The sequence below is a fragment of the Phaethon aethereus genome (assembly GCF_964289735.1).
Source record: "Phaethon aethereus genome assembly, chromosome: Z".
NCBI lineage: Eukaryota > Metazoa > Chordata > Aves > Phaethontiformes > Phaethontidae > Phaethon > Phaethon aethereus.
This window is the reverse complement of record NC_138577.1, coordinates 21,346,415-21,363,901: the sequence shown is the minus strand read 5'-3', so window position 1 is coordinate 21,363,901 and position 17,487 is coordinate 21,346,415. Positions and strand designations below refer to the sequence as shown.

Below are 17,487 nucleotides of genomic sequence, written 5' to 3'. Positions count from 1 at the left end.
TGCGTGAACATTGATTTGTCTTCAGAACATTTTATGAAGATTTGCAAGATGTGTTAGAAATTCTCAGGGGTCTTAAAAACATAAAAAATTAAAAGAATGCTCTTAGAATTCACAATTCCATGTACAGCTCTGAACTCTTTCTGTTTCCATTGCCACCTTTTGTCAGGAAATAAAATGTCTGGGAAAGAAATTAATGTTTATTCTTTTCCAAGTGCTATTTCATAGTATGATACTTGTAATTCTTCCAGATTGTTTTCTGTGTCTGCATGGGAAACAATTTTTGCACTAGAGTTTTTTGAGACTTAGGGTGAAACAAGGCTTGGTAGTGCTCTGGAAAAATGAATTGCTTTAGATGTCTAGGCCAGTGTCTGGAGCAGCACACATCCATGATGACTGACATTTCAAGAACCCTAGAAGATCTTTCCAATATTTCTACCTCTCCAAGTCTTTTTAGAGATATTTAGAAAGTAATTCTGAATAGTCTAAAAGCCATGACTGGTTACAAATTGCAACTCTAGATGTATTTTGAAATTAATATCTGAGAAGATGTACTTGGTCTGGCATTTTTGGTCTTCAGCTGTCTGCATGAGATGAACTCTTCCAAGTATAAACGACAAATTAATGCCAATGTCTTTCTCTTGCAGTGAGGCCCAACCATGCCTATTTGCATGTCACCTGTTCAGTTGGTCTTTTCTGGTGACTTCAGGTGCAAATCAATTTTCTCTTCCTCTAGTCATCTTGCTTCTTACAACCAGTGCCTTCAGTGATGCTCATACAGCTTGTCTTAGGTCTAAGGGTGGGTGTGACTGGGGGAAGGAGAAGCACAGAGTAAAGGAGGCCTCTCTGAAGCATCTTTCTCACCAAAGGAGCAGAAGAACAGAGCAACTCCCGAATTGCTGAGTTTCATCAGCTCCCCGTGGTGGGTTCTGAGGAGGGTTTCTGTAGTTCCCCGCCAAAGCTTTTCCTGGCTGTTCTGCTCAGCAGCTGAAGGGACACAACCCACTGGTGAATTTCTGTATGAGGGACTTATTTGTGAGAGGACAAGAGTTCAGTTCTTCTAACTCAAAGTGCTGCATTGAGTTTCCAGGAAAAAGGAGTTTGCCACAACTGTTGCTACTAAAACAGGTAATGCAAAAGCTGATGTTCCTGACAGAGGAAGTGTTCAGTAGTAAATAGAGTTTTAAATAAGTCACTTCTGTGGGATGAGCTCTGCTATGTGAGACTTTTTTTGAGAGAAAGTAATGTTATGGGCCTGTAGGACTTAATTTTTCCACCTCAAACACATCGAAAAGATAGTTAGGTGATCAGCTCACGTTGTCTTCCACTTCAAAAAACAAAATCAAAACATTCTTTGGTTTGGCAAAGGCTGTTGTCTTCAGTATCACGAAGTCTTCCCAAAAGGGACCTACGTAGCTTTGCCAGCTTTAACCTATTGGGCATTAGGCTTAATGTTTTCAGAAATGTTTCCTCCTACCATGTGTATCAATGTTCTGGCTGTAACTTCTTCCTTCAGCTTAGCACAGTTGTACTTCAGAGGCCATCTACTGATTTCTTTTCTGGCGAAAGAAATTAATCTTCTTTTATGGTCTGTGAAAGGGATACATTTTGCAGGGAAGCTTTTACTGAAAGCACCTATTTGATTAATAACATAAGCACTTACTGGGCTAATTCATAATGTTTCTTGAGGAACAAATGTAGTTACTGCTGGAAACTGATAAAGCAGGGGACTGTAATGAAACCTATTGAATACTGTTAGATTGGTAGATCTGCACTTCATTTTTTTTGCAGCAGTGTCAAAGCTTTATTGCTCACTGATAATTTTGTAAATAATTGAAATTAAACTTTTGCATCCTTTATCTTTCAGGTTACATTTTAATAATTTTATTATGCTCTGAACAAGACTGCTTCTTATCTGGTAAACCTTTTGAAAAGGAGAGTAATGTTTTATATTCATGGGTTTTTGCTATGTTCGTGGCACTGGAAACCTTTTTGGGCAATGCTGTTGAACTTCATAATCTGGCACGAGTTCTACTTGATGCTAACTGTTCATCTTTTACTACTACAGATGAGCATCATCTCTGAACTCAGGCTTATTCTGAAGAATAAACTGCTAATTTGTGTTTGCTCAAAGTCTGTTTCAAGCCAATGTAACAATAACAACTCATGTTTATAGTATGTGAAGGGTTAATGTGCAGGATGGTGCCCTTTGGTTGAATTGATGCGTAATTCCTAGGTGAGATTGGCTCTGTGTGGGACAGAGACTTAGAAGTGGAAGTTTGTTGCATCCAGCTTTGGCCCCACTTCTGTCCCATGTGTCGTGAAGGTGTTCTGGTAGGTTCGGTTTCCAATCAGGTGAGGAAACATCCGAGGAGCACCACTTCCAGTTTGGTGCTTGTACAAATCACTCTTACCAGGTGCAGGTAATCTTGAATAAATAAATTGCAGTGACTTGCTAGTTAAGTCTGTGGATTTGATATTGTACTACTTTCAATCCTTCAGGTACATTTGTTAATACAGTGATGAAGAACACATCCAGCGTATGACACTGACTGAAATAGTTGGCAGCCTGAGAGTGGAAGGAGCTCCAGACAAGGGCTTTTAAAATGCTGAGTGAAGGAAGCTTGGTCATCACTATGAGAAAGCCAAGCCGTCACAGTGGTTTGGAGTTGTTTTTGAAAGTGTTATTTAGTAGAGTATATGAAAGGGTAAAATGGAATAGGGAGAAATGTAGGGAGAGGGAGTTGCAACTTAAATATTTAAAGTCTTGTCACTTAAGCCAAAAAACCCCTGCACGGTCTGTTGTATAGATCTTTTTTCCTTGTCTCAAGTCTCATACTTAGTTACTCATAACTTGCTGTTGACATCCAGGACTTAGACCAGAGACTCAAGGGGGTGGCAAAAAAGGGAAGGAACTACACCAGAAACCAGAGATCAACAACAGGGAAAATGAAAGAGGGGGAATGCTCCTTTTTGTGTTACCCCTTATGTTTCCCTTCCTCCAGCTTACTCCGCTGTACCTCTTTCTGTTCTGCCTTGAACAGTTAAATCTTACGCAGAGAGAGAGTTTTTACCTACCTTTTCTAGAGAAAGCTGAGTGACAAAATGCAACAATTGGTCTTGGTGAACTGTGGAGTTATGGTATAAGCATATTTCTTTCTAGGTGCCTTCCTGAACTCTAAAGCTCCTTTTAAGAAATTGAAAGAATGGTTGCTTTGGTACTGAGGACAAGCCAAAGTCTTAACTTAATCAGCAAAAAGCTGTATGAAACCATAGCCAACCCCCACAGAATGTGAGCAGTTGTACAGAATAATATTCAACTCAAAAGTTTTAACCAAGCTTTCACAAAACACATGTTTTTCCAGGCAGGATTGTGTTGTACAGATGAATACTATGGATGCTTTTGCTGATGCAATTAGTACTGAAATCTCTACAGCATATTCAGGGGAAATGTTACCTTGTGCTTTCTAAATTTCTGGCAAAGGAGAACTAAACCTCAAAATACTACTTGTGCTTTTTTTAGTAAGAAGTCTCAGTGTCACCTTTGGTTTAAAGCTACACTAATGAAGTTGGCGTCAGGTAATAGCACAAGTGCTGGTGGCTTTTCTTGAAGTGCTGGGAGCAATGCCAGCAAAATCTTCTAAATTTTGTTTTTAAACTCTGGGAAGGACTACTGCTACTCACTACTGAAGCACAGGTATTTAAAGCTATTTTGTCTGAAACAAATCCACTGTTTCCTGGTGTCAGTCACATCTATTTTCTTCCTAATCCCTTTAATACACCAGGAAGGTGGAATACTTGGGCTAAAGGCAGCATTTAAAAATAAAAAAATCTTATTATTTAGATCTGTACATTCAAATGATTACTTCACCAAAATCCTAAGAAACTAAGTAGGCATGGGATTAGATGAAGACTTCTGAAGTGTGTAAATAACTCATTAAAGTGTGAGAAGTAGGCAGTAGGAGTAAGTGCTCCCTGGCTTTCACAAGGGAGGAAGGTACCAAGTGGAGGTCTCCAGGAGTCTGCCATGTTCAGTATAGTCATAAATGCCCTGGAGGAGAGCATGTGCAGTGAGGCAGCACAGTAGGGTACTCGGAGCAGTAAAAGATGGTAGTATCATGGCTGGTGAAATACAGTGTGGGTAAATGTCAAGTGATGTCCTTCCTGAGGAGAGTGAAAAGGACAACTCGAGGGCGGTGTATTCTGTGATGTTCGCTCTCTTTACCAGAGCGGTAATGATCAGTTTTTAGTTCTGTGGAGAGATCAACTTCATGCCCACTAACAGTGAAGAAACCTAATCAAGATTAGAAACTTGGAAAGAAATAGACCTGTGTGATGGAATGTTTATGGATTTTTATGGAAAAAAAAACACCCATATAATCAGTCAAAATTATGACTTCAGCTTGTGAGGAAATCTAATCCATTATACTGTATGAGTCAGCCTATTGGACAAGTGTACTAGAATTGTTTAAAATATTTAGTCTTATCAGCTGAGCTACTTGTGTTTCTATCTCTTGTATTCTGACTGAAGGACTGTGTTGGAGGCTCACATATCTCCCTCACTATGAATATCTTTATTGCCAACTGTATTTGTGGCTCCTTAATTCTTGGTTGTTGTTGGATGAATGTTCTTGTATTGCTGTTTTTTTCTGATATCTACTGTCTATGCAGTTAGCTGATTTACAGCACTTGTGTTAATGCTGAACTGTGCAAAACCCAACTTCTCTAGTTTGAGATGAGGAATGTACCTTAGCAGTCTTCCTCTGTCTGCATTTAAGACAGATGAATTAAAACCAAACATGTTTGCAAATTCTGATTGAATGCTGTTTCAGAAGAAATTCTTACCAGGTGTCTAAAAGCTTTAAGGCCTTTGGAAAGACTTGGCTAATGGTCATGTAAATATATCAATTTACAACAACTATAGGAAGCAGACATTATTTTCCCCTCATATTTTGAACTGACAAGCTCCCAGCTCAGCAGAGTGAGTGCATGACTCTGAACTCATTACTGCCCAAATCTCCATCTGTTCTTTTGCTTCAGTCTTTAAGAGTTGTTTTGCAGGCAGAACGGGCTGACCTTGATCTTCCACTGTATCAGAGAATTGCAAACTCTGTCAGCAGTACATCTACTACTTATTCATTAATGGTGCTGGCATATGCACTGCATAACACTAGGTTGTTGGCTTTATCCTTGAGATTACCCTACCGGTAACCTCTTTCCAACTTTATAATTCTTAAGATACTTGTTGTCATCTTCCCTTAGGCAATTTCTTGATGGTGTTACAATTGACTTGGAAAATGAAGTGTACACCAGGGATGCTTTTTGGTATTGTCATATGGGAGGTATTCAGTAGTGAGCCTTTAATGACCCTTTGCTATCTCCACTCCTTACTTTACAAGGAGTACTTAAACAATTTCTTCTATTTTCATATAAAACTGAGCCAAACTAATTTTTACTAATTCTCCTTTTCAGTGTGCCAAACTCCACCCTTAGAAACTGTAGCTTGTTAAAGAGAAAATGGATATTGTAGAAAAAAACTGGGCATTTCTTTTAACTTACTGTGGCAACATGTGACTATGGCAGATGAGCAGGAATTCTTTTTCCAGTGATCTGCTGCTGAATCTTTGCTAGTTTTCTGTGAGAAACTACTTTAGACTTTTATGTGGTTAAATCTTCTGGCAAGGAAGTACACCACCTTCTATACTACTATCAAAATTTGTTCTTCAGTTGTATCTGGGAAGTTAAAGACCTTGACACTAATGATAGTTGTACCATTATGAAGACAAGTATCATTTCCATTTGGTATCTTCAGCCATGTCTAGTCCTCCTGGGCCAGGTGGTTTCATACTTAGGAAATTGCTACTCTGATGCAAAAGCATGTTCCTGTGTTGTGAAATTGTGGTATCTCTCAGGGTGAAAAAGTAACATGTCTATGGCAAGTATAGAGAAACCCTACTGTTGTACTTGCTATAGTAAGAGGCTTTGCCTCTTTCATCACTTAGACCAGTTCTTCTGCTTGTTTGTCCTGCTTGTACTAGTGAAAAAATCACTGTATTTTTCTGTCTCTGTTGTCTTTGAGGGAGAGAGACTTGCACTGCAGAAAGTACACGAGCTATATATTTGAAATAACTTTGATTTGATTGTTTTCTTTAAACTTTAAATACCACAAAACCAGGCTTTGCCAATTCATTTAAAACTGAATTAAACCCCTAAGTATTGAGAAGTTTTTCTTAAATGGCTTCACTTGCCAGAACAGTAGGAATTGCTGTCACTCTGGTTTGACTTCTGCTTTTCTCCTGTCTCCCACCAGTGAATAGTGAAGCCAATCCATGTATGTTTAAAAGAAGTAAATTAAACCTGCTGTATGGAGCATGTTCTGAGTGGGTACATTGGAGAGTACTTTAACAAAAAAGACATCAAAAGCCAGTACTGGCATGTTTTTTCAGGCTAACAACTGCCTTGGATTGAGTAAATGGTGAATTACAAATGTTGTAGTTCTGTGACTTCAGTTTTCAGTTTAACAGTGTTAAGTCAATCTGATCAACCTTACTGTAATCTGGTTTTTAGAAATTAGGACTTTTATCTTGAGCTTTCATGGAGCATGTCTCCTTTCAGCACTGACATATGCTGAGAACAGCAGTAAGATGAATGACAGGTGGAATTACTTTTTAAATCTGTTATACAGTTGGGAGAAACTGAAGAGAAAACACTTCATGAAGTTTACTATACAAGCTTTTTTAGCAGTATTATATTTCAATGCATAGCTCTTCCAATTAATTGTTACTTTAAACCAGGTAGATACCTAGAACTTGAAGACTCATACTGTCTTACCTGAATTTTGCTGCTTATGACTTCAGGCAACTGTTTACAAAGTCTTCTTTCTTAACTGGGAAATTGGTGTTGGTTTCAGATAGAGTAAAAGAGGCAAAAAGAAATTATGAAAGAGAAGGCATTTTAATGACTTGTTCTAGCTGGTTCTTACTTGCTTAAAAAGCAAAGCAAAAACAAACTTTGAGTTGTTTGTTATTTTGTTTTGATGATCTTGATATAGGAAGGTGCTGCAAGCAATTACAGACTAATTACATCGTAATCTCAATATTGCTGAAGGGTGAGCACACATTTCAAGCAGCTTCTCCTTTGCATGAAAAAGCACACGTCATCACTGCATGAGGGACTTCATTCTCATGATCCACATACAGTTGCCTTCCGTTTCTGATTTAGCAGCAGGTAAAGCTGCTAAAGAAGGTTTTACATTAAAAAAAAAAAAAAGCCCCACCCCCAACCACCTGAATAACTCCAGCAGCCTGAAAATTTTTTCTCCCACCTTGAGAAGCTGAAACATTCAGGTGTGGGTAGGAGGAGATGAGGAGTAAGCCACCATGACACCATTATTCACAGAGCAGGTCTTTAAAATGGATGAGGCAAAGCTGGTGATGTGATGTCCGTGACACTACCTATGAATCGCAAGTATTTGTGGCAGTGTGCTGAAGCGGTGGTAAGTTTTTTTTCTAGGCTGGACTTAGTTTTGTGAGCAACTGCTTTACCATGATTGAAACTACCTCCTTGAGAATCTTATTTGTGCATGCCTCATTCTCCAGTTCTGGAGACCTAAAAAATACACTTTTCTCAAATACAGAGTTTTGAATCTTGGTGTTAGTAGGTGTGCAGGGCAAAGGATGAAGTTTTCATTCCACACATTTTATAGAATAAATGGTGTTGGAAACACACCATGGCATTATGTTGACAAGTCACCTTCCCCTTGCACATTGCTTCTGCCTCCTGCCTGGCACGAGTTAGCTAAATACTGAACAACTGATGATATGTTGTGACATGCTGTCAGAGTACCAACATAAGGGGAGCCCAGAAATGAGGCCTGGGCTGCAGTGTTTTTCAAAACCCTGCTATTCTTACTGTTAGGAGGAAGGGAGAGGGATTTTTTTTCATGGTAGGGAAAGGCTGTGTTTTTGCACTGTACTGAAGAGTCCAGCTCCAGGGCTCTGTGCTGGCTGGTGTCTGAATGGTTCAGTGTTTTGGCGAGGCTCTGGCTTGGCTCTTAGCCCATCCTGCTGTTCTTCTGCTTTGTTGGTGTGCTTGGACGGTGTCCAGAACAAGGTCAGTTTTAGTCCCGCTGGCATAGAACTGGAAACAACCCCTCTTCTCAATGACAGTGGTTTTTCCTGTCACTTTCAGAGGGGACGTTTTGCGTGCTATTGATTTTGTGACTGTAACAGTGCAGAAGATACTTGATTCTTTGCGTCGGGCTTAGCTGGAATACATGGGCACTATGATAAGCCTGTGACTGCTTGGTTGTGGAACAAAGCTGTGTGTCATTCATCAGAGGTCACTTCAAAGACATTTTCACCTTATGAGCCATGTTTGTTATTCATTCTTCTGCATCTGTTTTCAAACTGAGGCATTCTTTTAAGCAGTCACTTCATGGTGTGAAGAACAAAATTGATTGCAAGTCATTGGTGAGACCACTGTAAGTCCCACTTGTGATGACCCCAGGAGTCCTCCTTAGTTAAGAGGACTTCATGGGTGGAGGTTCAAGGGGGAAGATGGTTGAAAAGAATCCTATGTCTTTTTTTTTCGCCACCTTGCAAATCCTGACTGTGTAATTTAGTGTTCCTCTTCTCTTCCCTAACAGTTCTCTTACTGGTTGGTAGCTTTTTTTTCATCCTTTCTTTTTCTCATGTTCTTTCCATCTTTGCTTTTGTTTGTACACACTTACTTGGCGGTAGCTGTGTTATTTGGAAAGGAAGAGGTGGACTATGCCCTGACACAGAGGTCCTGAGGAGACAAGTGAGACTACAGCAACATCTTTCTCTGACAGGAAGGAAGGAGGCTGTTTTTCATCCTTCTCATCCCTTACTGGTAGTTAAGGAGTGTGTCCCCCCAGATGATTTTTGTTGTCTAATTCTGAACTTGTATGCATTTTATGTGCAATATAATGCTGAATTTTGAGCACAAAATCAAGAGCTTTTAAGCACTTTAATGTCACTGGGCTGTACATCCCTAAGTTAAAAGATTATTGTTTTGTTGAACATTCTTGGTAGTCCCCGACTTCTTTTTTCCATACAGCCATTTCTTTCTGAGGGTGTTCATCCTGTACATAACCAGAACGTGCAGACACTGTATGTGTGTCAAGGATGGAGGATCAGGGTTTAAAAATGTGATTCTATCTAGTTTGTAGTAATTTGTATCCGATTTTGAGCTTTTTAAAAAAAAAACTTTGCTCTTCAAAAGACTAGTTTTGGCTAGTGTTGCAGATCTCCTGAGGTACAATAGCACAAAGCATTGTGCGCCTTAATCTTGTGTTCTGTTGAGGCTAGGATGAACTGAAGGCTGCTTCTTTTGTTGAAGAGAGGGGAATAAAATCTCCATGCCCTGGTTGCTTTTGGTCTTGTGCAGTGACGGCATTGTTCAGGGAACTACCCAATGTGTGTGGAAGTGAGAGGATTGCATGCAGTTGTAACTTTTCCTTTTTTCCCATATCTCTTCCTGAAGACTCCCTCTGCGCTTGCACTCCTTGAGAAGTACCCCTTTTCTGCTTTCATGAAATGCGGTTTATGCTCTTCTAACTGAAGCTGTCCAGAGAACGTGTAAAGGGGCAGCTGTTACAGCTCACTCGAATATAAAGAAATAGTCAATAACTGTGGCAGTAGCAGCAGATTGAGCAACTCAGTGGTTGTCACTGAACCATTTACTCAATCATAGTTTTGTCATGCTTCCATATTTGATGTGCCACAAATGTGAAGGTGAGAGGAATCTGTCCTGGTCTCCTTCATTCAGCAGTCCTTCCTGGTGCTGTAAAGGCAAGGCAGTAATCATTGGCCAAAGGAAGTGCATAACCTTCTAACTTGCTGCATGCCTGTTCCTCTTTATGCGCTTCTCTTTGGAAATGCGGGAGTATAATCATCGCCAGAATTTGTGCTGCTTTTGTAATGTATTTTTTATTCCTTTTTGCTAGCTGGCTTGCCTTTTGCAATTCTCAATTCAAGACGTATCCCCTTCCAGAGAGGAGTTTTCTGTAGTGATGAATCCATCCGGTATCCATACAAAGAGGACACCATTTCTTATAAGTTGTTAGCAGGAATAATTATTCCTTTCAGTGTAATTGTTGTAAGTTAAACTTTTCTTCATTGCATTTGATTTCAATGGGGGTGGGGAAGAGGGAGGAGGGGCAATCTGTTAATACAAACTTCTAAAACTGTACTCTGTAAGATTTCTCAACTTTAAAATAATGTCCTTAGACCAGGTGCTAAAGCAGTAGAAATGGTGTTCTGGCAAGAATAACTAAAAGGTTTTCTTTAATTGAGGTCAAAGAATTAGAATTATAGAACAGAGAAAGAATACCTTAGAACTGTGGTGGCTTAATTCTGTAATCTGAGATATCAAAACTTCATTCCTTGCCGTTATCATTCATACACGCTAATGTATTTTAAGCAACTGTCTCAAGCTTTTCTATTTTGGGAGCTACTACTTTCAGAATATGGGTTTGCTTGACCTATTAAGTCAGCATTTTTATCTGCCACAGAGCTGTTGGAAATACTTGTATGTGTGGAATTGTAACAACGGATATTAAGTTCTTTCACAGAAAAAGATTATAGCTTCCAGTGGGAACTTATCAAAAGCATAACTAGAAGAAAAAGAATAAGTAGTCAGGGAGTTTTTCCCTGAATGTTTCCCCAAAGGTCAGGATAAAACATTGGTCCCATTTGTGTTTGAGTTAATGCTAGGGCTTACTTTCAACAAGGTTAGGTGCTGCATGAAAATGGGGTATTGTTCTACTTTCCCTCCTCATCACACCAGATCGGTGAGCTGGAGACGTTGCCTCTGCAGCTGCCAGTTTGGATTGGCCTCTTTGACCACAGCTCCTAGCTCAGTTGAACTGCCTCAAGCATAGAGTGACTCTGTATCCTTAAGATATAATTGCATGCTGTCAGCTGAGCTAACCTAATAGCTTACAATGGACAAAAGGTGAGGTCCCACTATGACCCTGTCTTTTGCCACCTCTGGTGGCTTGTCTGAGCCAGGATAAGCTAGTGAAATTCCTTAACCTGGCAGAAAACAGCAGCTTTGAGCTAGGTTGAATGAAATGTCTCCTGGAAGAATACAGTATCAGTGCTGAGGCAAAAGGTGGTGGAGGCCATGCCCAATGGCCCGGGGGGAGAGCTGGACCTCAGTAGTTAACCATTTTGTGTCCTACATCTCATGGGACTGCACTTAGTTCCAACAATAGCCCTTCAACAGGGGCTTCAAGATCCCTGTTCAGATGTGCTAAAAAGCTTCAGACTCTACTCATTGCTCTGTGCTGGGTGACATCCAAGCTCGTTGGAGCTACACTTTGAGCAGAGTTAAAGCTCTTATGCCAAATAAGATTTTTAGGTGTATAAATATTTATCCAAGCATATCTTGGGAATCAAAGCTGGAAAAGGAGCAGCTAAATGTAAACCGTAGTATTGGCCAGCTGTTTCTCTGGGCTAAATCAGGAGTGCTATTATGGCAATCTAACTCTTCCTTACATAGGATTACATGTTTTTATATCTTGGTTCCAACATACAGGTCAACTTGTAGCTCGTGTTTGCTCTTGGGTGGAATTTTTTTCATAACTTCAGAAATGTGGTGCTGGGAATCAAAACTGTGTCTTACTTAGCTTTCCTTTTCTTGGAAGACCGCTTCAAAAACTTCCAGAAATACTTCTGTAGCAGATAAAACTTTTGGTTTTTGTCTGTTCTATGAACTGGCAAGTCGTTTATGCTAAAAGATCCAGCCTTTTAAGATAGGGTGCTTTTTTTTCACCTTGTTACTAATGTTGGCAGTCAGTGTTACCTAGGAGCGGCACTACTTGGTCACAACTGAAGCCCATCTAGCTTGTTACCTCATTTCTAGCAGTGGTTAAAACAGATGAGTGAGGAAGAACAGAAGAATAGAGCAGAGAAAGATTGATGTTCTGCCCTTGGTATTTTGCTCCCCGCCATTTGCAGCTCAGGGACTTCCCAAGTCAGAGAGGGCTTCAGTGAATATTGTAATATTTAATAGATGTATTTCCTTTGAATTTATTCAATCTCCATATGAGTCTGTGTGAACATTTAGCTAAAAGTTACCTTTGTAACATCAGGGACCATCTTTTAGTTGTGAAATCAGGCTTTTCTGTCAAGATTGCTTTAAAGCCAGATGGTAAAAGCACGTGTTGGTGTCCTTTACTCATTGCTCAGACAGATTATTGAGTACTTTGATGTCTGTATCCAATGAAGTAGCTCCATTGACATCACGTAATTTTTTGTCGCCTCAGAGATAAGTGACCTTCTAGCAGGTTTTGCAGCAGTGTTTTTTTTTAAAAGGGATTCATTATTTAAGAGTCATGGCTGTGATATTTCTGCTCAGCTGTCGTTCATTAAGAGGTTACTCTCTGGGATAGGCGGATTCTGTATAAGAGCTTACCAACATCTGCTCTACTGGAAACTCTCTCAGCTTTAGTCCATGTTCTGGTGTTTTCTCTGCTTCAGTCCATGTTTTGGTATGGTGCAGAGTGTAAAACTTCAGTGTCGCGCATCTGATGGGATTGTCTATTTGCCTTAAAGTGCGAAGCTGCTGGCAGCTACTTTCTCTGCCCAGTGTCTAATAACAGCTTCATTCAGCAAAGCTCAGCTTTGCTGGGATCCTGGACTTGTCACTCTCAAGTGACAGACAGAGCCGTCATTTAATCTTTACAGGGTTTTAAAAGATCACTTTAGATATATGCATACAGCCCCCCCCATCTGATCTTCCGTATGAGTCGATCTTTTCTGTACAATCCAACCTGTCAGGGGTGAAGTTTTGTACTTGGTTTAAGGAAAAACTTACTTTCTGCAAAAGATAAAGTTGCAGGAAAACAAAATTAAATCTGCTTTCCTGTCAACACTTGATGCATACTTGATGCATGTACCTTAGACATGCAGGGTGAAAAATCCTTGGAAAGACCTCAGTAATGCCTGTCTTTCCCTACTCTCATTAGTTTTCTTTTCTCCCCAAAAGATTCAGTTTTCCTGAGGAGTAGGAAATTTCTGTAACTGGCCTTTCATATCTGGAAATGAAGTCTAGACCCTACAGAATAGTCTCTGGCTTCACAAAAAACTAACAACTTTATGATGAAATAGACAAATTTTGCTCAGCAGAAGTTTAGCTGAAAAAGACTCAACATAGAATAAAATGTAATACTGATGAAAATGTTTCTGATCAGGGCCATGCCAAGTAATATGGATAACTGCTACTCTGAGAAGGCTTTGTTTTAGTAAATGATCTGAAAAATAATATTACAGTTCAGCATGAAGCAGGGTAAGGTGAAAGTTTTGTTTCTTCTACATAAGTGTTCAAAGTTTGGGCATGGTTACTGCTGACTTTTGGAAAATTTAAATTTGCAGCTTAATGTTTATTAAAAAAGTAATTTCTGAAACTACATGTCTTGAGTATTAACAACAGTAGAGTAATAGCTTTCTTTTCAAGTGATTATCTTTCTTTAACTTTTGTCTTTATTTCTCTTTCAGATAATCCTAGGAGAGACTCTCTCTGTCTTTTATAATAATTTGCACTCAAATTCATTTGTCAGAAATAACTATATAGCCACTATTTACAAAGCCATTGGGACCTTCATTTTTGGAGCAGCTGCTAGCCAGTCGTTGACAGACATTGCCAAGTACTCCATAGGTAGACTGCGTCCTCACTTCCTCGCTGTGTGCCAGCCTGACTGGACACGAATCAACTGCAGTCTAGGTTACATTGAGAACTTCTCTTGTCAAGGAGACAGAGCAAAAATCAATGAGGGAAGGTGAGTTTGACTAACTTTGTATACTTGGTTGCAAGACCTGTTTCTTAACTTGGGAGGATGAGTTTGGTATGGCTACTGCATTTTTCATACTTCTATAATAAATTTCTTGTAATGAATTTTAAACTTTGAGCCCTGTCTAGACACTGGTATTTTTTTCTAATTTGTGGAAACTTGTTTTTTATTAATGTACAGAAGAATGCATAAATTATTGGGTATTCGTTTCTGCTTTTTTACAAAATGTGGGTCATGATCAGTTTGGATTGGCTCCCATTTATGTTTCTAAAATTGCGCAGGCTAGTACAGTCTGCACATCCCAATGAAGAGAAGAATTTGAGATCTGCCTTCAAAATTAGATGTGGAATAGGAAGGAAAACTTTAGATTTAGAGTGAAAGCAAATCCATATAAAAATACACTGGACTGCTAAGAGTCACTGTACTCGATTTTCTCATTATTAGGCATTTCATTACCTTAAATACTATGTGCCAGTTCAACTGCAGCAAGATAACAGAAACAAAAATGAAGCATCTGACACATTGGAGTTTTGTAGCTGTGTTATAAATAGCAATGTTTGAATGCTATTGGAAATGTTAAAGTATGTTCAGAATAATTTCTGGTATTAGAGTTGCTTGAGCTCCCTGTAGGCTTAGCTTTAGAGAAACTCCTTGCCGTTCTTTCTCCAGAAGACCTATATACCCTCTTAGTAAGAATTTTCGTCTGTGTGTGGTTTTTATATGTGTGTAGGTTTTTCTCACTGTCCTCTGAGCTCATTTGCTCTTCTAGCATGTGTCCCCTGTGGATCTTCCAGTAGCATGCATGGTATTCCTCAGCAGCCACAGGAAAATGTTTTATCTTGATTTGATGGGGGACCAGGTCCAGCTCCATGTCATGCACAGCAGCTGTTCAAAGGTTCTGGGAGTAGTTTGTATCTTGAATGGCTGTTGGTAGTAGAGGAGCAAGTGCATGGTGATAGATAGGCAGTATAGCAGATAATCCTAAAAAGAGCAGAACTTCATTCAGGTAGTAAATAGATAAATTGGAGTTTGTTCCTTGAGAGATTAAAGTAGAGGAGTGTGGTTCATGTGCAGCACTTTTTTTGTATTCGCAGTGCCCATAATTGTGCTTAGAAGACCTTTATTTACTTATTCTAAGGTATTTTAGACATTGTTTATTGGATGGACTTTCCTTGCCTATGAGTAGCCCTGTAGAGTCAGAATATCCACTGATAAGGTGTAACTTTTATCTCTGTTGCAGGAAGTATGTGATGTACTTTTGAAGACTTGTAATGGTCGCTTTCTATATGACTCTCAACTTCATTTTTGAAAAAGGCAGAGTAAACAGAGGATTTACATTAAATGTAGAAAACAAAGAATTTCTACCCAGCATGTCTGTCAGACTTAAATGTTACTTACTTTTCAAAGGTCTGGCTTGTAGCAGAACAACCTTAATAATTGAAATAAAGGAGATACTACCTCCTCCAAGGTAACAGGTTGTCTTGGCATCTTCTCAGCTTTGCAAATTTTAGTGGGGTGAGTTAGCAGAAGTAATTGCCAGAAACTGACTCTGAAGAGTTTAAAGAAGCTAAAACGGTTTCTTACAACACAAGAGGAGGGGAATACATATTTGTATATTACATTGTGGCGGGAGTAAAATGTTTTAAATTTTTTTTGCTTCATCTCAGTAGAAGTGATATTAATTTTTGTTATTCTGCTACCATATGAAAAGACACTTGTGTACTTCCAAATGGAATGAGTCTTTAAACAAAATTGCACATCCCCAGGTGCCTTATGAAACAGAATTGCTTGGCTTTCAGCATGAAACTGTGGGGCTGAAATTCAACTTGGGCAGAGCTCTGAGTCTTCAGCTGGACTTCTGCATGAGTCTAAAAACGGTTCTCAAATGTGAAGAGGGAAAAGGAGACTAAAATGGTCCTGAAATAAAATTTGCTGGTTTGGGGGGATGCTGAAAAACAAAGCTGGCTTATTCTCAAACAAGGAAACAGATTTCTGTTGTATGAGAATGACATGAGGGAACAATGGCATAATGATCACTTAGCTTTTGTTCTTCCCTGTGCAACTAGTGCTTCTGTATTGGAAGCAAGATTTGTCTGTCATATCTTGATGTATGAGCTGTTAGGTTTGTTTTCTCAGCTGCTGTTTTGTTCCCTTTTTCTGTTGTCCCTATTGCTCCCTAGAAAATCATGTAAGATGGCTCTCCTTTTTGGTCAAAGCTTGCCTTGAAGTGAGTGACTTCAGTATGAGCTCGCCTGTGGTGCTTCTGCTCTCAGCTGAGGCTTTTCCATGCACAGGAAGCTATAAACAAAAAGTCAATGAGTGATCAAAGAAGTGTAGATAAAAGTGGGACATTGTCCTGTACAGGTGGATGTCATGGATGCAGTGATCCCATAAATTATTATAGATTTCTTTTGGAAATTGGGCCCTACATCTGAAAGGGTGGTTTCAATTCTTGTGTCATATGCCTATAGACCTTACACTTAAGCCACTAAAAGGAGGGAGTTTGATTGCAGTGAGTTTTACAGCAAGTTGGAGGAGGTCACTAGGCTCTCAAACTGTAACCCAGAGGTGAATTTCTGGATCAGTTGGACAAAATTATTAGCAGCAAACTTACTGCCATCTACCTCCATTTGCACAAAATAAATATGCAGGTAGAAATACCAAGGAAGAATGATGACAGGACAATCAGTGTTGCATACAAATCATGTGTGCTTAATTGAACCTATTATCCTGTGTAGTAGTAGAGCTTGAGAATGTTTTTGAATATCTTTAGAGATTCATGCTCACTTATACAGCCAAAAAGACAAATCTAATCTTTGTTTACTATTTCTTAATTTGTAGCAGGAAAACAATGCTTCTAGTGTAAAAATCCATTGTGTGCTTCCACGTATGGTACTCTTCTGTTTTGTTCTCTCCTTACTTCTCATCCCTTTTCATCATCCCTTCTCATCATCTTATACTTACTAAAATATAAACTAGTTTTGGTATGCAGCATCCTTGAGTAGATCAGAGCTTTTTGTCTGAAATAGAGTAAGCAGGTGTGTGTTGAAGAGAGAAGTGTAAGAAGGAAGTCTCCGAAGGTACTTTAGAAGTGGTATGGAAGTTAGGTTATGAACAATTGTTCCCATTTCCTCCTAATAGCAAAACTGGAAGGCAAAACATTTGAAGTAGTTTGTTATTTTTATTTTTTCCCACGTGAAGATTAAGAAGATGAACTAAGCTATGGAACTCTGCAGTGCTGGGATGTGTAAATTTGTAGGTGGATTCAAACAGCCCGTTGAACAAACTTCTGAAAAATAAAACCAAGAAAAAACCCTATGTTTCTGGAAGCCTGTAAATTATGGTTGGAGGCTGAAAGTGTTCCAGGCAAGCACCAGTGCATATTTTGTTCCAGTATTGTTTTATGCAAATCTGATGTTTGCAACTCATAATACTATGTTATAACATGGGGGCATGGGAGTAAGATAATAATTGGTCTTTATTATTCATCAATAAGAGTAGTATTAAAATATATGCTAAAATACATGTATGCTTTATCATTAATATAAACAATGGACTTATGCTTGGTTGTCTAAACTAACAAAGTACTTGTGGGTTCTAATTAGTTTCAGTAGGGTTTTACTTTCTAACATGAGCTTGATAAGCTAATTCTTGCAGACTTAAGTATCTTG

The 17,487-nt window shown here is 39.1% G+C and overlaps 1 protein-coding gene across 2 annotated transcripts in view; it reads left to right on the top strand.

Annotated features, from left to right (window-relative positions):
* Positions 1 to 17,487, top strand: part of PLPP1 (phospholipid phosphatase 1) — a gene marked incomplete at both ends in the record, with an annotated part of 71,649 nt that overhangs the window by 20,221 nt on the left and 33,941 nt on the right. The window contains 2 exons of one of the 2 annotated variants that reach the window (XM_082013370.1): positions 9,968 to 10,119; positions 13,524 to 13,804. In XM_082013370.1, the coding sequence (XP_081869496.1) occupies positions 9,968 to 10,119; positions 13,524 to 13,804 (433 nt within the window). The remainder of the gene's footprint in view (positions 1 to 9,967; positions 10,120 to 13,523; positions 13,805 to 17,487) is intronic. The other variant, XM_082013369.1, reaches the window with a different exon arrangement.